General features: G+C 46.3%; 1 protein-coding gene across 2 annotated transcripts in view; it reads left to right on the forward strand.

Moving 5' to 3' along the window:
- The window catches only part of Elapor2 (endosome-lysosome associated apoptosis and autophagy regulator family member 2), a 61,463-nt gene that overhangs the window by 29,160 nt on the left and 8,606 nt on the right, over positions 1-23,697 (forward strand). Inside the window, exons 11-19 of one of the 2 annotated variants that reach the window (XM_033756460.1) lie at positions 1,952-2,089; positions 3,363-3,626; positions 4,268-4,441; positions 7,194-7,383; positions 8,750-8,846; positions 9,448-9,549; positions 18,106-18,232; positions 20,251-20,429; positions 21,424-21,589. In XM_033756460.1, coding sequence (XP_033612351.1) covers positions 1,952-2,089; positions 3,363-3,626; positions 4,268-4,441; positions 7,194-7,383; positions 8,750-8,846; positions 9,448-9,549; positions 18,106-18,232; positions 20,251-20,429; positions 21,424-21,589 — 1,437 coding nt within the window. Of the gene's footprint in view, positions 1-1,951; positions 2,090-3,362; positions 3,627-4,267; positions 4,442-7,193; positions 7,384-8,749; positions 8,847-9,447; positions 9,550-18,105; positions 18,233-20,250; positions 20,430-21,423; positions 21,590-23,697 lie in introns of those variants that run through there. The other variant, XM_033756462.1, reaches the window with a different exon arrangement.

Consider the following 23,697-nt stretch of genomic DNA (forward strand, 5'->3'; position numbering starts at 1 on the left):
GTATCAGTGTGTAGAATTCCTTCATGAAAATGTGGCACCAGCAGAATGAAGTGAAATTCTGCTCTCATATCCATTCTTCAGTTTAAACTACTGGGGAAGAATGAATAATGAGCAAGGGCAGAAAATAATGGCAGTGTAAGACTGGAAGCTCTTGTGAAGTTTCATCCATTTAGACAAAGGACTTTACTATGCATGTTATAATTTTGCCCATTTTTTTCCTAGACTCATTGTAGACCCGAATTCCTTGCTTAAGAATAATAATTCTCAGCTCACCGAGACCTCTTGTGGGTTTTAGAAGGTTGCTGACTAAGATTTTAACATTCCAACTACTACTTGCTTTTGTTTTCAAGTGACCCATTAGTAGCTCATTAGCAGCCCGTTTATAATTTCTCTGTGTTAGGTAGGATGTGTGAAAATGTAAACATTTTACTTGTGATTGACACCAGTGTAAATGAAGGCAGAATATTTTCTTCTGAAAGCAGTATTGACTTTGCAGCAGTAAGAAAGACCCTGGTTTACAGCACTGCTGTGTCCGTGCGTGGTGTCACGCGTAGCTCTCAGCTCTCCCAGTCGCCCCTGTTTCTTTGGTCTCTTGAGTTCAGCTTAGTGCCCCTGCTAGAGTCCAGACCCCTGTCACCGCTCCTCTCAGCGGCTCCATCATCAGCTCTCCTCTCTGACCTCATCCACGCTGCTGTCAGAATCATCTCTGTGGACGTAAGAACCAGCCACCTCTCTCGGGGTGAGTGCCTGTAGCAGCGACTCTCATGTGGCTTCTGTCGAACAGCGCCAGCGTGCCCAGAACCAACTGTGTGTTTTAGTCTTCTCGTTGGGGTTTTGGAGAGTTAAATTAAATAACACAATCTGCTTTGGACATCAGGCGTGCTTGACAGATGTGATGTGGTATTATTTACCAGAGATGTAACAGATTTCATGATAACAAGGAATAATGATGCAACATGTCTATTATGAGCTCCTTTTTTAGAAACAACAAGTCTGACAGCTTGGTTATCTGATAATGAGGGGATTTCTGTAATGTACGAGAGGTGCTTTCTGCTGTTTTTATCTGGTGTGGACTCAAGATTTATCTCCTCCAGCATGTTTGAGCGGAGAATGTACGTGATTCCTGTGTTCATCCTGTAGGAGAAGAGTAGACAGGCCCCGGGCTGTGCCCCCACTGCCAGCGCCACACACAGCTGGCAGAAGCTGCTCCAGCTTCTCAGTCACCTGTCGGGGTGCCGCAGAGGAGACTAATTTAAACTTCACCGTAACCTTGGTTTCATTTGAAATAAATTAGATGTGTCTTACATTATTGGTTGGCTTATTAGATTTGCTTTCTGGGTAATGTTAATGATAGCATACTGGTTGGAATTTGCAGCTTCGTACAATTATTCACTTAAAATTTAGCTAAGAAAATCAGAAATAAAAACAAACATACAAATTAAACCTTTTGGAATCCAAATATAAGCAGGAGAGTATTTTATGAACGTAATATACCATTTCTGTCCAGCCTGCCCTTGGATAAGCCTGTGCATGCCAAGTATAATTCAGGGGAGCTTAGGGTTTCTGTGTTAAGAGTTTCTTGCCAGACTCCGAAGGAAAAAGATAAAAATGGAAAGCTTTTCCACTTGATGAGACTGCTGGAAGCATTCTGTGAGGATTTTGGGGACTTGTGTCCTCTCTCTGAGTGTATATTCCAAGCTAGAACCACACAGCACACAAGCAAATGAAACCCAGCCCTCAGATGTGCTCTGATTGGTGGCTCTTCCATGTTTTCCTGACCTTGTGGCTGCCCAGTGGCAGTGTCGAGGAGATGAGGCATGTATGTGGCGGGTAGGGTTAAGTCATGCACCCCAAGCCTGTACTCCTACACAAACACACACTTGGAGTGTGAGCACATACATGTTGACACTGAGCTTGTGCTTCATTTGGACATATTTTCTCACTGTTTTAGGATATTAATAGAAAAAGTACCAATGTGGTGGAATCATGGGGTGGAACCAAAGAAAAACAGGCGTACACCCACCTCATCTTCAAGAACGCCACGTTCACGTTCACCTGGGCCTTCCAGAGGACCAACCAAGGCCAGGATGTAAGTGCCAAGCACGGTGATGGCACCCTTGGGAGAGGCACGCAGCGCAGTGAGGCTGCAGGAAGAGGCTGCTGTGTGATGTGCAGTCACCCGCTCATGTGGGGTATTCTGCAGTTTTTGATGTATGTGAAATGGAATGACACAACATACCGTCTTTGAATTATTCTTAACTATGAGCAAAAATAGTTCCTTGAAGCTTAAGAGAACATTTAATTTTGTAGTTTAAAAGTTCGTTTTCAAGCTTTGTGAGACTTTGGGAAATTTAGTAGTTCTCTTCCTCTTTGTCTGAATGATCTGACTTTAGGAGCCATTGTGTGGTACCATTTTACTTCCTCACTATGGTAGTGTCTCCTTTTAGAGACCATGTGTGTGGACACAGTGGCCCTCCTCTAAGTTGCTGCCAGATGTCGCAGTGGTAGCAGGACTGTGGTCTCCATCGAGGTGACCTCCCAGGACGACAGCAGGGCAGACCCCATGTGCAGAAGTGGCCTTAATGCTGTGGGACCAATGCAGTGCATTTTTGCTCCTCTTGAGGCCTGTGGTGGGAACCTGTCCCCTGGAGTTTATCTGATTCTGGCTCTTCAGGAGGATTTGCCTGCTCACAAGGTGGGCATGAGCACAGGATGGCCCTGCTGCTCCTTGCCTGCCTTTATTTTTGCCCAGATAGAAAGCTGGGATAAACCGTGCTTAGACAGTGCTTCCCACAGCTTGATGAAAAACCAGGTCTTAACTGGCTCTGTCCCAAGAAGCAAAAACATAGCAAGACCAGGATCTTGCTTTCCATTCCACACCTTTCAAAAGAGGTCAGACATGCTGACCAGGGAGAGGACTAGAGAGGAGGAGGCTCTAGCAGTGGTGTGATTGTGCCAGTGCCACACAGGCAGTGAGGAGCCCAGCCCTTCGCCCTCCAAGATTTCCTAATCCCAGGCTGCTCCATCTGCCATTCTGTCCACACCTTAAGGCACCGTTAGAGCCGTACTCGAACCCGAGCAACGGTGATGGGGGTCAAGTCATTCCTCTGTCAAACAGCAGCGTTTTCCGGTGTAAATGTGCTCACGTGTATGCCATGTATGACACAGCTCATGGAAACTCTGGCGCAATTCCTGAATTCCAGTACTGTGGGTAAAATGGACTCTGTCAAGATCTAAGTTGTTCTTAGAAGAATCAAGTAGGATTGATATTGACATTGCCCATCACCAGTTATACCCTGCCCTGGGGACCCCCTGCTTGGTCATTTGGTGGCAGCAGCGCGGACCCTTTCTGCTCTCTCTAGAACAGACGGTTCATCAAAGACGTGGTGAAGATCTATTCCATCACAGCCACTAATGCGGTTGACGGTGTGGCATCTTCCTGCCGTGCCTGTGCCCTGGGCTCTGAGCATTTGGGCTCTTCATGTGTCCCCTGCCCTCCAGGCCACTACATTGAGAAGGAAACCAACCAGTGCCAAGAGTGTCCACCCGACACCCACCTTTCCACCCACCAGGTCTATGGTCAGGAGGCCTGCATTGCCTGTGGGCCTGGGAGCAAGAGCACCCAGGTGAGTGGCTGCGTGGCCTCACCTCACAGAAGTGAGCTTTGGTAGGGAGACTCAAGGGTCCGTAGAAGCTGTGACGCTGCTGTGTATTCTGAAAAACCAAAGGCCTTTTAGTTCCTGTCATTGTTTTCCCTCCTCTAACATTTACTGAGCACTGAATTTGTGCTATGAAAGTGCTAATTACCACAGACAGACATATGTGTACTAAGAAATGCACTCAAATGCGAACATTTTCCAATGACAGTAAAACTGACTTCTTGTGTATTGTTATGGTACATCAAGCACATTACTACTGTAGGTTGGGTGTAGGGGTTATTTGGGAAACCACGGGTGTATCTTTCAGTGTTTTAAAGATAAAGATCAGTGTTACATTAGAGTGAAGGAGAATGTAGTTTTGTCTTCCTTCAAATACCTTTCTGTAAGAAACTAACTTGAGAATAACTCACAAAAGATCTGAATCCTCCGAGCTTTTCCTAGAGAAACCTAGAGTTTAGACCTTATACTAACATGGTAACATAGAACTAAAACAAAACTGCTGAAGTATCTATTTTGTATCTAGAACTTTTGGATACCCATTTCAGCAGCAGTTAATGCCTTATTTCCTGCAATATTGTTTCTGTATATTTCTTCATCTTCAAACAAAGGACCACTCAGTTTGCTACAGTGACTGCTTTTTCTACCATGAAAAAGAAAACCAGAGCTTGCACTATGACTTCAGCAACCTGAGCAGCATGGGCTCATTAATGAACGGCCCCAGCTTCACCTCCAAAGGAACCAAATACTTCCACTTCTTCAACATCAGTCTGTGTGGGCATGAGGTGAGTTCTGCTGGCCAGGTGGGGAGCTCACTCCAGCTTGGACTGAGTCCACACTGCCTGTGGCTGGGGACAGGAACCTGCTGTGGGGACTGCCAACCCGTCAGGTACAAGTCCTGAGCACCTCCAGTCAGGTGTACTTTTCTCTTATTGCTGAGACAAAGCACCCAGAGTTAAAGGGGAAAAGGGTTTATGTAGCTCAGTTGGTGGAGGGTTCAGTCCGCAATCAGTTGGCTCTAAGCAGAGAGGCACATGGCAGAGGGGCAACAGTTCATGGTGGCAGAAAACAGCAAAAGCAACAAGGGACCTTAACAGCATCTTTCAGCCCTCTTTATTTTGTCCAGACTACCAGGATTAGGGTGGTGGCAAGCCAATTAGTGGACTGGCTTAGTAATCACATGCGCTAGTAATCCCAGCATCACTTTAGATTCAGCCACCAAGCACCACAGGAGGCCTTGGGGGACATCCAGACCCAACCATAGAAGGCTGGCAGCTCTCTGTGCTAGGGCAACCCCTCCTGCCCTGAGGAGCCTCGGTGTGGGTCTGCATGCCAGTGCGCCAAGGGGCTGCAGTGTCTTTGCCTGTGAAAGCAATGCAGGCTTGTCCATCCCATTGAGTTTTTCAGGCAAGCAGCTATGGTTTGCAGAAGTCTTACTGTTGCTTTCCAAATTAGCCAGGGTTCTCCAGAGAGAGGGAAATGGAAAGGAGAGAGGGCTTATTAAGGGACTCGGTGAGCATGATTTTGGAGGATGAGATGTCCATGACAGGCTGTCCCTGTGCTGGAGACCTTGGGGTGCTGATGTGTGCTTCCGTCTGGGTCCAAATCCCTAAGGACTGGAGAGATGGGGATGCCCTCTGCAGTAAGGCTGAAGTCCTGAGGGCCTGGGCAGCTGCTAGTGTTGGAGTGAGTCCTGAGCTTCTGAGGAGGCTGAGGGCCCAAAGCTTCTGTGTCCAGGCAGGTGCAGGAGAGCATCCCTCTCCGGGTCAGGAGAAGCCTTCCCTCTGCCTTCTGGCCCTGGGCCATCAGAGACTGCCTGGTGCCTGCTCACAATTTGGACACACCCATCTCCCGTAGAGATGTTATGGACACCCAGGGTCACCGCCTGCCCACGTCCAGGCAGCGCCCCAGCTGTGCGGGCTGACACCGGAGTCAACCACTGAACTCACGTTGTCAGCTTTGGTTTAGGAGGAGTTGGTACAGGGTGGAAAGGAGGGATGCAGGGCCCAGTCAGTGATGGGGATTCGGTGACGGGCCTCCACTGCTGTGGGAAGAAGCAGACCTTACCTGGTACTCTCAGCGGGGATTTGAGGAGCGTGGGTCCAGTATGTTTATGGATATCCGAGGTTGGGATTGGGAGGAGTTTATCTGTGTATACCATTAAGAGGGGCAGAAGGCCGGAAGCGTTTCCTCCATGTCTCTTCATGTTCTGTACATGTCTTCCCCAAGGCTCCCACGCCAGACTTGCTGCTTCAAAGGCAACGGAAAGAGGTTTGATACTGCGGATGCTTTCAAACAGAAGTGTGGTGTGGGTTTGCATTCTCCTGGCCTTACATGGGTCATCTCACTCACTAGATCACTTGACCACACAGTCACTTGATAAATAAATACATAGTAAGTGACCTTGGTTCAGGAACCCTTCTGTTTGCAAACAGAAGCATTCAGCCAGATTTTGTTTCCAATTGCAAACTGTTTCAGGTGAGAAATAAAGCTCATGTCTCCCCACAAGCACAAATGCACCCGTCCTCGCTCCTCTGCAGGTCACGAGCTGAGGCACTGCTGCACCTGGGCCGGCAGTGACTGAGATGGGTCCTGTCCTCTCTTATTTCTCTTCTTTCTTTTTCTCATTCATTGCATTTTAGTCTCTGTTATTTCCCTTTTCTTTCCTCACTATTTCGCTCTGCTTTTTCCGTTATTTCTTCTTGGCTTGAGCAGTGTAATTTAAGCTTAGGAAAACTGCGCTGCACTAGTATCACGGGGGAAGGTCTGGTGGAGGGAAATGGATGGGTTGGGTCCAGATTGCGTCCTTATGTCCTCTGTGCACACTACGTCTAAGATGAAGCACTTTTCCAGTTTTATTTTTACACGTGTTTTAGAAATTATGGCACAAGCTATAGTTCTTTTCAGAGGGATGATATATTTAGACATACTAATTTAATAAACAGCCTTCCAATTTTTGCAGATGGTACCTTCCAGCTAACCTGTGAATGATTAAAACGTTAACTCCTTGCATTATCTTCAGTTTCCTGTGCACATAATCACACCCAAGAGTCGGTGCACCTCGGGGACCTGCAATGCCTGACTCTTACATCTGGCTGGGCTGCGGTCTGGCTGCAGTGTGTCCCTCAGGCTTCCTTCTTCAGTTTCACCCTGCCTTTCTGCCACACTGAGGCCTGTACAGGAGGAGGGAGAGAGACTGCAGCCTTGTCTGGAAGTCTGGACCTGCTTTACTGGTCTCTTTGCAAGCTTGCTGTGGGGATCGATTGTTCACAGGTGACTTTCCTTCCCTTAGCTACGTGGCTTCCATGCAGCACCAGAGGCACAGGGCAGCCTAGCAGCTGCATGGCTCTCAGCCTTGGCTGGACATTGGAGCTGCCAGGATAGGGTGTTTAAAATATGGAAACCTGAGCTCCACCCGGATCAGTTAGGTCAGTGTCTGTGGTGAGGAACAAGCCACTGCACTCCTGGTCATGGGCAGATGCTCCGCTTAGAGGTGGACTTTCAGGAAAGCCTCCCACTTGTGACTTTGCTTCTCAGGGGAAGAAAATGGCTCTCTGCACCAACAACATCTCAGACTTCACTGTGAAGGAAACGGTGGCAGGCTCAGATGACTACGCGAATCTGGTCGGAGCGTTTGTGTGCCAGTCGACAATTATTCCTTCTGAAAGCAAGGGTTTCCGGGCAGCCTTATCTTCCCAGTCCATCATCTTAGCAGATACGTTTCTAGGTAAGTTTTCTTTGGCGAAGAAATACATGGTACATTTACCCTAAAATTATGGTCACAATAATCTGTCATTGCATCTGTGCTAGCCACAGATGAGTGAGGCCTGCAGGGGATTCTGAGTCTCCACTTTGCAAAATGCTTGACAAGCTCAGCTGTGGGGCCTCTTGCTCGTCTCAGAGTGCAGGAAGGATTCTAAGTTTAAGTGTGAGCTCGGATGTGCTGTGACCTCTTAAGAGGCTCTCTGCCTTTTGTCAGATTAAGAGCCAAGCTGATGATGAGAGCCGAAGAGCAACAGCAGAAAAGTAAGAACAGAAAGCAAACACAATCTGAGTCTAAATCAGTTTATGCCATCAGTTGTCTTTCTTAGGCCATAAATAGGCTGGTAACGAAGCTGAGGTGTCAAGCTTTCTTCCTCATGCCCTTTCTGGGTCCATGGTCCTGGGAAGGAAAGGGAAGTTAGGAATGTGGGTCTGGGCTGTGGATTTAGCTCAGTGGTGCCGCTGCCTGCTTTACAAGTGCAAGGTTCCAAGTTCTATCCCTGGTACAAAAAAAAAAAAAGTGGGTGTGTAAGCCTGGGATTCATAGGAGCTGGCTTTGCTAGGACTTTTGGGGGTGGGGCTGGGAGCTTATGGTTGTGACAAGCCCTGTAGGTGATTGTGGTGTGCAGCCTGATTGCAGAACCAGGGCTGTGGACGCTGGGGAATGGCGCTTCAGCGTTCAGCACCGCGGCCAGCTCCCAGGCCGTAATCCAGCGCCTCAACTCTAAAAAGGCTTCTGCTATTTCTGGAGTCGGTTCATCATTTCGCCTATTAAGAGATAGGAAGAAAGTCTTGGGAACTTTTTGCTTATTAAATGAGGTAGATTTTAAGGTTATTTAAAAAAAATGATTAGACTATATGGGGTCTCGCTGTCGCCAAAGCCTTCCTTGAGCTCTTAGGCTCATACCATCCTCCTGCTTCAGCCTCCCGAGTAGCTAGGACCACTGACTGTATCTATGAACTGAGCAAAAAGCTACATGAGCAAAGCAGCCTGGCTCCTCTGGAGAAACGGGGCAGAGGGTAACAATTTTGATGCGCAGGTTTGAAATACTGGAACCAGAGGGACTTGGGTACCACTTCTATTACTGCATATGCATTCTCCAGTTTCTAGAACTGAAGCCCAGGGGAGTGGCGTGACTCCAGTGTTCCAGGCTCGGGAGGAGAGTCTTCTCTTCTGGATGGATAGGTCTTGCTTTTACTGGGAATGCACTGCTTCAATGCATTGCTTTTGGTGAAATGACAGTCGTCAAAGTAAAGCTGTTTTCTATTCAGAGACCAAACAAACCTAACATTCCTGTATTCCTAATAGTTTCTCTTTAAATGTCATCTAGGAGTGACAGTTGAAGCCACACTGCAAAATATTAATATAAAGGAAGATATGTTCCCTGTCTCAGCAAGCCAAATGCCTGATGTGCACTTCTTTTATAAGTAAGTGAAGATGCTGCTTCCCTCGACTATCTCTGGTTGTATGTATTTTATTGTCCCAAAACCTTTCATAATTTTTCACAAATACAGATAGATAGATAAAATAAATATATATCTTTAAGCAATAAATACACTAGTTCATTGTGTAGGCAGTGAAGACTTCTAACATATGAAAATATCAGCTTAGGCCAGGCATGGTAGCATGTGCATGTGATCTCAGCACACGGGAGGGAGGCTGAGGCAGGGTGAGTTCGAGGCCAGCCTGGGCTACATAGTGAGTTCGAGGCCAGCCTGAACTACACAGTGAGGCCCTGTCTCAAAAGAAAATATAGCATAAGGCGCTATGACTCCTATTCCCTTTAAAAGCATTTTGATTATAGTTTTATCATAGCAATACCTTCACTTATAATTTTAACTAACAAAACAGTCACCTTTTTGTAGACGTGGAGAGGAAATGTATTTGCACTAAAATCTTAAATTAGTGAACTTTGACACATTTTTCTGTTTCATTTGTTCATAGAGTATGCGAGGCATTACGCACACATTTTTGTCTTGGTAATCTGCACCGTAGCTGTCTTTTAGAATGCTCTTTACCTTGTGACAGGTCTTCCACAGCTACAACGTCTTGTCCTGATGGCCGGTCCACTGCTGTGAAGATGAGGTGCAGCCCTGCGAGAGCGGGGGCAGGCGTGATCTCTGTCCCCAGGTACCCTGATCTCTGTGACCATTGTACACCTGCATCTAGTTTTAGAAGCAGAACTCCCTGGGCTCTTCCTCTTATGAGACGCAGTCTTTGTGGAAGTAAAGTGGAGTGAGAACAAAAGAACCTGCGGGTTTTGCTGTGGGCTATGCTGTGCCCTGATGAAGGCAGGTCGCTGTCCAGTCTCAGGACTTCCTGCCATTTTAATGACATGTCCTTGAGTGTCTGCACCCTTGAAAGTTATTTGGGCAATTTATAATTAATTGCTCTGTTTGTGTCCTTGCATTTATTCTTTCTATTTGTCCTCCATTCCCTGGAGAGCTGGATTAGGAGCTCTCCTGGTTTATGGGATTGGAGTAACAGTTAACGACATAGCTGGGTGGTATAGACCAAGGAGCCAGCTTCTGAGTCTTAGCTCCTCTGTCTGGATGGGCACCGATCCATTTCTCACTCTTCAGGGTTCCGATTAATGGCGGCCAAATCATGAAGGCGAGCCTGGCCTGCAGAGGGACCTTCAGTCTGCGTAATTGACTGACCTGGCTCACTGGCTTGCCACACTGTGATGCGACAAACACTTCTCTTTGGGAGGGGACACCATGGAGCCATGGACGAGTCCTAGGTGCAGAGTACTGTGCTCATGGGACGTGGCACACTGAGCTGCCTCCTGATTTTATTGTGCAGTTACTCTTCACTCAGTATATAATTTATTTTTAATCTTGTTAGGATTAAGGCATGTTTGATCAATTTGAGTTGGAGATTTTTTTCACCATCAAACTACAAAGGCATATATTCTTAAAGAGTAAATGGTTGATTTAATTTCTCTTGATAATTTCACAATAACCCTTGAGGCATTTTAAGCTACCGTGCGATGTCACATCAGGATTGGAATCAGTGGTACCCTGAAAATAACCACAGCGGTAGCACAGTGTTGGGGTTGATTTTGGGTACAGTGACGTTCACTGCTCACCAGCTCCATCTCTCTGCTTGCTGCAGCCTCCGAAGTAATTATTCCTTTTACCTGACCAGGAAGAGAGGAATAGCAGTAAGGCAGTAGACAGCAATCTGGGTGAGCAGGGCTGCTCCTGCACCCCAGTGGCCCCTCTGCCAGAGTCCAGGCAGCCAGGCACACTGGGTGAAGACGGCTTCAGGGTCCTAGCCAGGACACAGGATGGCGGGGCTCCCCCTGTCTGCTGCCCCACAGCATGGCCTTCAGTTCAGGCACCCGTGCTGTTTCCTGTGGCGCTGCTGACCTTCCTTCCGGACCCCACCCTCTGGGTCTCGCACTGGGTGTCCCCATGGGCAGCCCTGCACCCGCAGGGCTCCAGCTCCAGCTGGTGATGTTCCCAAGGCCCAGTCCAGCATTAGAAGTAGGAACAGTCACCCTGTCTGACTCCTGTTTCAATGTCAGGGTGGAGGTGGCACAGGTTGTGTGATGGCATGGAGAACCCGGTGTTCCTGTGAGGAGAGAAGCCTTTCCTCTCACCTCTGGCAGCCTGCCCTTGGGCACCTTAACTGTCTTTTCAGCTTCTCAAGATCCCCTGCAGCAGAAACCTAAGGACATCTATTTAAAAATTGATTTCTAAAACTTATGGAATGTCAGTGTTAAGCATTAGAATATTTTTAAAAACACAAGGCAATTTGGGTACATAGTGAAATTTGAGAACCGCTTGTCTGTCATAAGGGACATTTTGTAGTTGAGGATTGTTTTCCTAAGGTGTGTTTCTATCTGTGTTTTGCATCTTAGTGTTCTGAACACCTAGTGTAAACTTGTAGTCTGCAGTGGCCAACTTCACCAATCTCCCTAGTGCTTTAGTGCAGTTGTAATGCACACTGGGGCGGGCACACTGCTTGCTGAGCGGCTTGCACCACAGCTCCAAGGTGCCTCCTTCAGTCTTCTCCTGGCTCAGTTTCCCACCAGGGCATCAGGGGGCGCTCAGGGAGCAGAACACAGGAAAGAGTGACTCCCTGAAATAATCAGAACCAACCTATCTTCCTTCCCTCCTTCCCTCCCTCTTGTTTTCCCTTCCATCTGTAGGACCAAATAAAGATTTTCCACTAGCAGGAAAGAAATGTCGATGAAGCCGGGTTTCTCAGGCTGCTTTTGAGGTGGATTTATTTTGTACTTTTATGAAGTGCAAGGGAAGATAGCTGCTAACCAGGCAGCTGGCTTTGGGAAGCCTCCTGTGATGGCAGAGAAGCCTCGGGGGAGACTTGCGGGCAGAGGGGGACCTTGGCCCGAGAATCTTGGCAGACCTGGCAGGAGTGATAGGAATGTCATCCTGCTGTTGAGGCTCTGAGTCTCGGTGGCCTGGGAAGTCATGGAGCCTTCCAGCCCAGGGAGGGAACACGTCTTCTCGCGGCAGCAGAAGGGGAGCTGTGTCTCCTGGTGTCACTTGGGCCCGGGAGGGGCAGCGAGTCATCTGGGCCACCAGCTCAGGTACAGGCGGAAACCCCAGCTGTCTGTGCGGCCTGGCAGTGCACTGGTCTCTAATGCCACAGGGTCTGGATGGCCTGAGGCCGTTGAAGTGCAAACAGCAGCGGAGTGGTCTTTTGAGATTTTCAGTGCAGTTTGCTCCTTGGGCCCAGGAGTCCATAATATCCTGAAATTCACCCCCAGACTCCCTCTCCCAGAGCCCACATCCCAGGCACACAGAGTGAGTCTCTGCTCTGGTCACCAGTGATAGGGACCGGAGCACTGTGCAGAAGCTCTTCCACTTCATACAAGGCCCTCCGTCCCGCCGGACCCTGGCCCTGCACAGAGCGGAACCCCTAGTCCAGCTGCCAGACGGCGTGTGGAGATGGGCAGATTTCTTGACTGTGTTTTGTGTCCTTTCACTCCGTATCTCGCCATCACCCTCCACTTCCTCATTTCAGAGAAGCACTCCAAGAGAAGAGGCAGAAAGCACACTTGTCCCCGGGTTACCTCAGCAGGACCTACAGCTCCTGGGTACATGAATGAATTGTCCTTCCTCAGTTTGCTTTATTACCATTACGAGTTGAAATGAAAACTTCATCTTTATCTCTCTCTTTCCCTTCAAATTGTGTGTGTGTGTGCGTGCGTGTGCGCAGGGGATCAGACTCAGGACCATGCACCTACAAGGCAGGCAGAGTGCCCCTGAGCTAAATCCCAGCCTTCTTTCCCTTCCAATTTTTGACCATGATTGCATAGTTTATAAATCAGTCTAAAGTTGTTTTGCCAAAACTTCTCAGAATCCAAATCCACTTCATTATCAGTGTGGTCTTAGAAGGTCATCTTCTCATGAGTGTCACGAAGGGCTGCTTCACTGTCCTGTCCTGATAGTGTGCAAGGTCAGAACACTCCATGGGCGCTGTTTTATTGGTACATTTTAGGGTACATCACGGTCACATTCATCATTGGGAGTTTGTACCTATATGTGTTTTCTCTTGGTCACGGGCTGTGATTTAGAGTCTTTCCATCAGAGTCATCAGATTTATTGGACACTAATGTAGTAGTTGGTTTGCTCACTGGGGGAAGAGTGCTAAAGCCAGAAACTGTGCATTTGAAGTTACTGAGCTCCTCATCTTCTCTCTGAGCTTTGCAGACAGATACGGATCCGCATCTGTACAAGGTAAATTAAGAAGGTAATAGAATGCAGACTGTTAAAAGCAGATATGCTCCTAGAACATTAAAATGTAGGAAGTCATTAAAAGCATTTTGAGCATACCTGAAAAGAACTGAAGCTAAGGAATGGAAAGACTACGGTGGACTTGCTGAAATCATACAACTCCAACACTAACAATAATCATAACACGTAACAAACAGTAACCTAAAACATTCATAAGGTCTTTAGATCAGTTTTGAAATAAGAATGATCAAGTTTTTCTACAAGAAAGATATAAACTGTGTTAACAGAAGAAACTAGGGAATATAAGTTAATTTACTTTGATTTTGATTGGATGCTGACTTTTAATAACCTAGCATAGACTCTTCAGGAAGGAAAGAGTTTATAGGAGATCAGTATATTTTTTGTATCTCTTGATATAAGATCCATAGGCAAAAAAAATCTGTGTTCCAAGTCGGTGTTCTGGGGTCTGAATATTCATGTCCTCCTGAGTAAAAGGCTGAATAACCTCACTTAATGCCAAGTCGAGCTGAGGGCATAAGGAGGATGTGTGTTTGGGGCAATTATGCCATGGCTGCTCTGCCAACTCAGATGAGCTTAGTGTCCCTAGGAAGAGCCCAGAGGGTGAGCTGCCTTCACCACATGAGGACACAGCAAGGCAGCACCATCAGGGAACAGAACAAGCCTTCCCCGGACACCGGTCTGCACCAGTCTCTCAGTCCAATGTGTTTGTGTTAGACACCAGATTGAGCAGTGTGTGGAGACCAGGGTGTCACCAGCAATGGTGCTTTCCAGCCTCAGCCCACAGAATCGCAGCCAGAGACGGTGGCGCTCTGGACCCCCTGTGAGGGACTCCTTTGCCTCCGACCCGGTGCTCTCGGCAGAGAGGCCACAGCTAAGCATGTCACCAGCAACACTGCCCACACCGAGGGCGACAGTCGCATCTGCTGCCTTTCTCAGACGCTGCTGTGGGAGAAGCTCACCAGCAGTGGTGTCCTTGCTGTGGGGGAGAAGTGTCCCAGGGATACGGCAGGGTGACCGAGGCCCGAGACTGCCTTGGAAGGTCAGTGAGGCACCATCACTAGAGAAAGACGAGCTTGGGATCTGAACAAGTATTGGTGAAACAAAGCCACGCTGCCTTGTAAGCTGCATGTCTCCAGGTTAGCGTGAGGTCATGAGAAAGGATTCTTATCTATGACTTCATCAGCTGAGCCTCACAGATCCCGCTGTAGGAAAGACTGTTTGTCCAAAAGAAGGCTCTTTAGAGTTGCTCAGTGTGAGTGCCCCAAGATATGTACCCCAGTTTTAGTCTGAGACGGTCTTCCTAAACATGGTGTGCCTGAATTCTGACATGTCGCCATGGCGTCCTGTTTATATAAGGCAGCGTCACAAGCCAGGCAAGGCAGCCAGGAGATCTGATCCTTGCTCATGATTGAAATGAAGTCAGGGTCCACCCAACTGTCCTGTAAAGGCTCTTCCCGGGTCGTAGCACAGTGGGGACCTGCAGGACGCAGCTCCTCCTGCCGCAGCCGTGGCTGTGGGCTCTGCACACGCTGGCTCCCTGTGCTCTGTGACTCCAGCCCAGAGGTCAGGGAGGAAGTATGCTGCAGCGCTTCTACCCCTGCCTCAGGACGCTGGGCAGAGGTGGGGAGGTCATTGCCACCAGTGATAGAAACAGACCTGTTTGTTTGGCAGCAAAATGTTTGTCTAGTTTGCTGTTTGCTCTTTAGTTCTCCTATAAAAAAGGCCTTTAAAAATCTTTCTCTTGTACGTTCTCTTGCTAATCCTGTAAACAAGCGCTGCTGGGATTTGTCACTGCTGCATGGGTCCTTGTCACTTTCTGGAGAAGGCTTGGTTCAAGCTGTGCCGCTTTGGTCCATGGCAGGGTTGCATGTGGGCGTTCAGCATTTTAAATCATTTATTGGGGTGGAAGAATCAAGGGCTGGGTTCTACCCTGAACCGCTTTCCGAGTACCTTCAGGAGAGCGGGGTCTGCCCAGGACGGCACTGAGTCACTGCGGTGTTTGGACTCAGTGGCAGTCGGGACCTCACCTCTGTCAGCCTTTTGGTTCTTGGTGGTGGTTTCCGAAGTTCTGTCCATTCCTTAGAGAGTGATGTGCATTGTTAATGGTCTGTTATGTTTTTGCAGAGCTTTGAACTTTGCCGAATTATTCTGTTGTCATATTTGCTGTAACTGCCCTTTGAAGGCAGTAAACGGATATCGAAGTTAGCAAATAACAAAGATAAAGCAGCGGGCAGAAGCGATGAGTCATGTGTGTGAAAACACACTTCTGATTCAGTCAGAATTGCAACCTGAGTGTTCTCTCTGAGATGTTGAAACTCTGATTCATTTTTTCCTTTTTGAATTTAAGTCTTTCCCCCCAGGTAAATAGTTTGAGTATGTACGTCTATATGTGTTTATTTACTGGTTTAGTTTTGTTTGGTGCAAGGGCTCTTTCACTGTGCGGCAGCCCTGGCCGTGGTTTGTTTTCCCCACCTTTACAGCTTCTCCGTATTGGGAATATAAAGTTGAAAATGACTTGGAGGGGAGAGATGTGAGTCAGGAAGCATGGTGGAGATTTTCCCTAAGTGATTAGAAAATATAATCACCTTTAAAATTGCATTTCATTGTTGTGCAACAACAATTCTGCTCTTGAATTTTCTAGATGCTACCTTCTGTTTTTAAAAAGAACAGTGTACATTGCTTTTGCTGATGCATACAGTGGAGAGTAGAGGTCATGCTTTATGTGGCACGGTTTTCATTGGCTGTTTTCACATCTGTTGTTAAGCTTCCGTTTGTTTCTTAGTCTGGATTATATTCATTACTCTTTTTACTGGGCAGATAGATTAAGGCAGATAACAGTCAAGCCATTTTCCACTCACCATCTCCTGATGCTCTTAGCTCTCACCAAAAGCCTTGGGCCTCAGGTAGAGTGAGACGTAAAGAAGATTGCTGTTAGTTATATTACTACATCTGTTTCAGCCGCAGCACACAGGCATAGGAAATGCGGTCCATTCTTGGTTAGAATTAAGGTAATTCTCTTTAAATGTCCATATTCTAAAGAGTCTCAATATATCAACTAAGAGTATGAACTTTTACTTTGTTGAAAGACCGAAAAATAGGACTGTGGACTCTATCGATAATTAAACAGGCATATGTTGTTAAAACTTGAGTATTTTCTGGATTCTCACTACAGACATTCCTTGTTTAATGACCAAGTTACATTCTTGAGACTGGCTCATTCAGTGAATTGGTCATAAGTGAGGAATTGTATGTAGGATGCACATTACAATATTCCGAACAAAGAGATGGTCAAAGGAAACTCCAACGTAATGACTTTGTTTTTATTTGCATAACTCTTGCATGTAGTACTGTATTGTATGACAGACCATAAAACTATGGTACTGTACTGAAAGGTAAATCAGGAAAAATTACAGTGCTGAACCGTAGAAGAAGCCACTGTAAGGCTGCACTGCCACTCACGTTCCTGCATCCTAAGCCTGAAAGCGCTAAGCAGGTGGGTTGTTAAATGTCTGTATTCTCTGTCTGCCTGTGTCTGTGGTGGTCAGGAGAGCTGCACACAGTGTCTGTCCGCCAAGTCTGTAGGCGGTGGGCAGGGGGAAGCCTCTGTTTACCTGGCTGGGTTGAAGGAGCTGCCATTGTGGTGGATGGGGGGCAGTGTTCTTCTAGTGTCAACAAGTTCCCCAGCAAAGCAGCTGTGCTCCTGAGAAGCCTTCCAGAGAGTGTCCAGCTTCATTGAGGACTCTGTGCCTGGTGGCAGCAGGTTAACTTTAAGCCATGCTGGGCTAAGCCGAGCCACTTAAACCTTGCAGAGCTACATGCAAGAGCAGGCAGCCCCACCAGGAAGCTGTGTTTCAGAAGGGTCCACTGAGGCCCTGCCTAGTGATCAGTACCGGTCTGCAGGGGCGCTGACCTCTGTTCTCCATGGGCTGACATAGTTGTTGACATTGTGATGGGTTGGTTTGTGGGGACATGGTGTGACACATTCTCCCTCCCTTCCAAAACTCCATGGTCCTGGGCGTTGTTCTGCTCCAAGGACAGCACCCTCAGCAGGGCCTGCGTCTCCTTAGAAAGGCACTCTGAGCTCTTTAGGTCTCCCCTGTCTGTACCAAGCCCCAAGCAACCACTGCCCTTTCTCAGGTGTGGGTCTTCATGTGAATGGCATCACATGCTATGTGAAATTCTGTGACTTTTTTTCGTTGAGCACAGCATTCTCAAGATTCAAGAAAATGTGGCATATGTCACTATTGTATTTCTTTTCATGGCCAGCAGTATACCTTAAAACAGATATGTTAGATTTATTTATCTGTTCATCTGCTGATGAACGTTTGGGTTGTTTCCACTTTTTGGCCATTATGAGTAATGCTGTTATGAACATTTGTGTACACTTTTTAATGGACATATGCTTTCATTTCTCTTGATTGTATACATGAGGTGTGATTAAAACGTGGTTAATGTTTAAAATAGAAATTCTATTACAGTAAAAGACACATTGCCATCCATCCCCCAGAGAATCCTCCCCTTAACTTGGAACACACTCATCCCATTGATCTGTAGCAGCTCTGCAGTCCTCTCTCCTGAGGGTCTTTAGTTGCACAGTTACAGATGCCTCCTTGTCCTGAATCAGTGCAAAATGTTCCCCGGTCATGTAGACTTTGGGGAAGATCCGGGAGTCACACGGTGCCACACCCTGTGGACGAGGGGTTGAGGACACAGCACCGTGATTTTATTGGGCAGAAACCTCAGTAGATACCCTGGTCACTGAGGGGCTGCTGCGTGGTCGCGATGCATCCCCTTTGCAGGGTGTGAGGTCCCAGCCCCATCCTCACGGCTCGCCGTGGGCTGTGTTAACCCTCCTTCCGCAGCTATGCGGCCGCGGCCCCTCAGGGCTCACCCTGCGCCCCAGCACGGTGGGCACCTCGGCGTTGACAGGCGGTGTCGTCTCTTTTCATTCCAGCAGGTGCCCAGCAGGCACCTGTGATGGGTGTGCCTTCTACTTCCTGTGGGAGAGCGCTGAGGCCTGTCCTCTGTGCACGGAGCACGACTTCCACGCCATCGAGGGCGCCTGCAAGCGAGGGCTGCAGGTGAGGCCCCCGCCCTCAGGAGTGTGCGTGACAGCGGCTGCACTGCGTTTCTGTCACCCGGGGAACCAGGGTGGTGTCGTGCGTGAGGAGTGAGGACAGCAGGCTGAAATCCTGCCCTGGAGTCCGGCTCTCTGACCGTCTTCCCGCTTAGTCCGTCTTTGTCCCACACTTCACGCGTTTTCCTTCACGGTGACTGAAGTGCCCTTCCCCAGTTGTGCAAGTACACGGTGTACACGCCTGTGAAGCCCGACACACACAGCTGGTGCACACAGGGACCGCACAGCTGGGGAGGAAAGTGCTCTTACGGAGGGGTCTCAGCTGCGCGGGCATCACATCTGCAGCCACTCAGCACAACGATTGGATGCTCTGCTAGCACTAGGAGAGATTGCTAAATTTATCAGTAAATGTATCCTAATCCTGTTCAAAAAATATCTACCCGCTGGAAGAATAAGCATTTCAGCTGTATATTAGGTATTCTTTTTTCTTTTGTGGTTAGATGAAGGGATAAGGCTTTCTAATTAATACGGGATGACTAGGGAGTTTCACTGAGAAAGATTTTTTCTTTTATAGTGTTTGAAGAGCTTATGAAAAACATAAGCATTACAGATTTACGAGCATCTTTTTAAATTTGAACTTTTAGCATGTTTAGCAGACTACCACTAGACATTAGAGCTCGCCATTTTCATTGGGCATTAAAGCTTTGACAGAATCACACCCACACACAATCATTTTCATTGTGGAACACACCTCACATGCAGTCACTTTTGCTGACTTAGGTTTGCATCTTTTGCTGTGTGGACATGATTTTCACTTAGAGATGCAGCAGCTGAATTTTAACACCTCTGTATTTCTTATCTCACCCATTTAAAAAGTGTTTTATTTATTCTAACCTTAATGAAAATGTTACAGTTGTCATGTACTTAAAAGTTTTAATCACTAATACCGTTGCTAAAAAAAAACACCTTAAAGTTCTTATCCAAAACTTAATTTAAACTTTTCCTCAAAGTAAATGAGATTCTCCTACATATTACTTGAAAATTTGCTGCAAAAATATGTTTTACCTATAAATGTTATGGGGCTATTGTGCTAGGCAGTTCATAAGGTGACAGTCATAATGCCAGAAAACTTAATGAGGCTTGATTAGCAAAACAATGCCCTGTGTCATTTATTGTTACTGAGTATAGCCATCATTTGGATTGCTACTGGTTGCCAAATATGTTGAAAGGTATGAAGAACTCCTCCCTGAATTCTGATTTTCATTTTTGAACTGCCTTACTTGATTTATTCATTTTTCACATTTCTGGTTGTGATCTGTTGTGTTGACTGTATCATTCCTTGGTGGGTTGTACCTTGCTATTCCCTGGAGGAACCAAGTTGCCTACTTTGGGAGGGTGCCTGGGCCCAGGGTGGGCAGTTAACTGACACGTGCCCCCTTATTTGTCCTGGAGAAGAAGACACGGTCTGTATGTCTGTCCTCACTCCAGCCACACAAGCTGGCCACCTCAGGGTGCTGCGTGCCCTGAGGCTGAGGTTGTCTGCCCTTCTGGAGGGCAGGCTGGGTTACGGGTATGTTTGGGGTGGGAGTGAAAGCCATTCTAATTTATTATGGTAAGCAGTTTATTATTATATAGTAATCATGTTCTCAAAAATGTGATGAAGAAGTTAGGTTTGGATAAATTTGGGGAAAATAGCCCCCAGAGATGTATTGGAGGGAGTCATTTTTGCTCAGCCTCCTCAGCATGCAGGGAGTGCCTCTGATGTGAAATCCATGTCTTATCTGGCGCTGCACTTTCATTTACTATTTCCTTATCCTTTCTCTTTTGTGTCTCTGTCTTTTCTTTCTGGAGATTTTCTTAAGGGAATGCCGAACAATCCTCTGTGCCCTCTGTGAGAAAGGGATTAGCAAGCTCTTTCTTCTGCTACATGAAAAGTTGACCCAAGGACAAATTTGGTTTTCATGATTGGCTCTGCATCTCATTTCTCCTGTCATCTGTGGTTATATTTGCTTGTTTTAAAAGGAAACCCTGTACGTGTGGAATGAGCCTAAATGGTGCATTAAAGGGATTTCTTTGCCTGAGAAAAAGCTGTCAACCTGTGAAACCATTGACTTTTGGCTAAAAGTGGGAGCTGGAGTGGGAGCTTTCACAGCTGTTTTGCTGGTGGCCCTAACTTGCTACTTCTGGAAAAAGAATCAAAAGTAAGCAACTTTTCAGGAACAATCACATAAGAACTGGGGTGGGGTGGGGTTCATTTGTGCCTTAAAATTTTAGTTAACTAGTTCATGTAGATTCTCTGAAAGGCGCCAGACATTTCTCTGAGTGAAGGAGTTACAAGAAAGGCATCTGAGAAAGGAGCTGAGCAAGTGATTATTATTCTGATCATAGAAAGACCACAGAACATAAAGATCACTAAGTTATACTCAGTTATTATCACAGAGAGAAACAAAAGCTACAGTTTGCCACATAGATGGCAGCAGAGCTGAGACTGGAAGACAAGTTCTCTGGTTTTTCTTTTCATAACATCATAATGTCTTCCTGCTCCACTTTTTCTTTTCAAATTCTTGTGGGCAGATATTTGGAAAGAAATAGACTTCAGCATATAGACAAATATCACATTTATTCTCTTCACATCTCCAAGAATCTGGGACCGAATATCAAGCCTAAGCCCTGAGGGAGTATTTATCTGTTACATGTTTGGATGTTTTGTAATGATTGATACCTCACTGGGACTGTGGAAGATACATATTCTACTATCTAGGACAACTGTCATGTCTGAGGTGGTGAGTTAAGCATAAAGCTGTAAATGATGCAGAAGGGCAGTAAGGATGAACTCACTTGCCTGTTTAATATGGTCATCCTTATGAACTTTAGAAAATGTGATGATGGATTGGCATCCACATACTAGTAAATTAATAAATTAATGCTTTCTGACCTCAGAGCGTCTCTTTGTTTTCCAGACGTCACATGGAAGTTCAGTCAATGTGAAATGAGTAGTAGAATTAACTGTGTTGAACCGATTCTCTGGCATGCTGGGGAGTATTTTTATCTAGATGGTTGATAATTGGGAACACAAAACCATGGTCTTAGGTTGGCAGAGCAACTACATCAGGAGAAGACCATTTGGTGAGCTGGCACGCTTTATTCGTGTAAGTGCACACTTTCTTAATAATTATTTAACTTTCCACAACTTAGATTGGAGTACAAATATTCGAAGCTAGTGATGACGACAAACTCGAAGGAGGGTGAGCTCCCAGCTGCAGACAGCTGTGCCATCATGGAAGGGGAAGAGAATGAAGAGGAAGTCATGTGTTCCAACAAGCAGTCGCTCCTGGGAAAACTCAAATCTTTTGCAACAAAGGTGAGAACAGGATATTAACCTGGAGTACTAAACATCTATGAATCAGGGCTCTGTTAACCTAAGAGTACGTATGCAGCCCCTGCCGCTCCACTGTTTACATCTCAGTGGTGTTCATCCTACACTCGTATGAAGCACATGGTGCAAACACAGAACACTCCCTGCAGCAGCGTTTTCTCTGGCCAACAAAGCAGAAACGACTTACACACCACCAATACAAATTAAGTGAGAAACTTCTTTATGTCGAAGTGATAGGAGGGTGTGGGACCGTAGCCGTTAACGTGGAGATATTTATAGTACTGATATGTCAGTAGGTTCACGGTAAAGTGAAAACAGCAAGACCATCACATCTCCATTAATACATATTCATGTTAGCATGTGCATAGCAAACTATTAACAGCAGCTACTTTTGGGAACAGGGAGCTATAGAGACTGCAAAGTCTTTCAAGTAATACATTTTTGTAATATTTCAAGTTTCACAAAGATAATTTATTTTATAATTTTAAGGAACAAAAATTAGTTAACCAAAGATCTCTTATACATACATATTTTTGTGTTTATTTTACAACAAGATTATTTTACATAGAAAAAATAAAATTTACATAAAAGATTGAGACGTTTGAGGTAGCACATCAGAGGGATTCACAGTTTCTGGCTTTGGGAGTGACTGCTGTACCCAAACATACTGTGAAACTTAAACATTTTCTTGACATTCTCCATCATTAACTTAAAAGATGTAAACCCAGCTTATCCATTCAAAATTAAAAATAGAATGATGCAGAAGAAAGAAAATGCATGTAAAGTGATTTCCAGCAGGACAGACGTGACAAATTGCTACATTTGTAGACAGTAATAGTCATCATTTCCTCTTAGTTTCTTAACTTGGGAACATACTTATATTATAGGAGACTATTAATGAAATAAGTTAACTATCTTCCCCTTCTAATGCTTATTTAATTTTGTCTTGTAATATGGGAGTTTGGGGGAGCTATTGATACAATGGGATAATAAACATAATGACTGTTAAGAACTGAGAAGTTTTCCCTACTTGCAAGCTAACAATTGAGACTGCCACAGGTTCACAGATACTTTAAAAGATGTAAGACTCCTGGTCAGAGACACAGGACAGTTTAATACTCCCAGAGGTCCAGTCAGTGACTCCAAAGTCCAACCAGTTTCCAAAGTCCTACTTCCACTGGGCCAAATGCAGAGAAAATGATGACACTTGGCTGCACTACTAGAAAGGAACTTTAAGCTTTGGAGATCTGAATTTTCAGAATAGGTGCCAGTAAGCCCATCCTGACTTTAAGGAGTCATTACCTTTGCTGTACTAGACAGGCAGAATGCCTGCCCACTGCTTCAAAGGGGCTGTATGTGAGTCTCCCTTTTGCTCTGGAAGGAGACAGTATCTTTATCTTCTAAGGCTGCTTTCTTTGCGACAATTCTTAAAAAGATAGTCTAGAATAGAAGGAAATCAGTATCTCATTCAAAAGCTGTATAGAAATTTAAGGAAAACACAGAGAATTATCTCCATGATATCCGAAGTTCATTTCTTTGCCATATTGGTTTCTACTGAATTTTCCCTGCAGTATAGGAGTCTACCCACCACTCCAATTAATATGGCTCGCTGAGGCTGGGATCAGATCAATTTACTTCACACAGAATTTAAACAAAACCAGTATCGGTGAGACATGAGGCAGCAGATGAGGCCAGTCTGCATTATTACCTCAGCCACCCTCCAGGGTCCCAGACCAGCCTAGCTGAATGAATGCCGTAACCCAGTGGCCTTCCCTCAGAACGGTAGACAACTTTCTCCTCAAGTCCTTAGGCTTTCTGTCAGCCTGACACTCACCCTGGCACCAAGATGCCAAGGGCCATGATCTGGTGCATCTGATGGATTCTTCAGCGAGATTAAAGGAATGGCAGCCAGATTGTGATGAGGGCACATGGTGGGTGAGGCAGATGCAACAGTCAGTGAAGTTAAAGGTACTTCTGCCAGCTTGAGAGAGCTAGGCTGGGCATTTGCCTTCACAGCAGAGTGACGAGGCTTCTCTGAGAGCCCACTGGTCCCCATGGTGCCTCTTACTGCATCCCTCTGTGCGGGGGTCCTG

Source organism: Fukomys damarensis, unplaced genomic scaffold, assembly GCF_012274545.1.
Source record: "Fukomys damarensis isolate Sample0158 unplaced genomic scaffold, DMR_v1.0_HiC HiC_scaffold_4, whole genome shotgun sequence".
In the NCBI taxonomy this organism is placed as follows: Eukaryota; Metazoa; Chordata; class Mammalia; order Rodentia; family Bathyergidae; genus Fukomys; species Fukomys damarensis.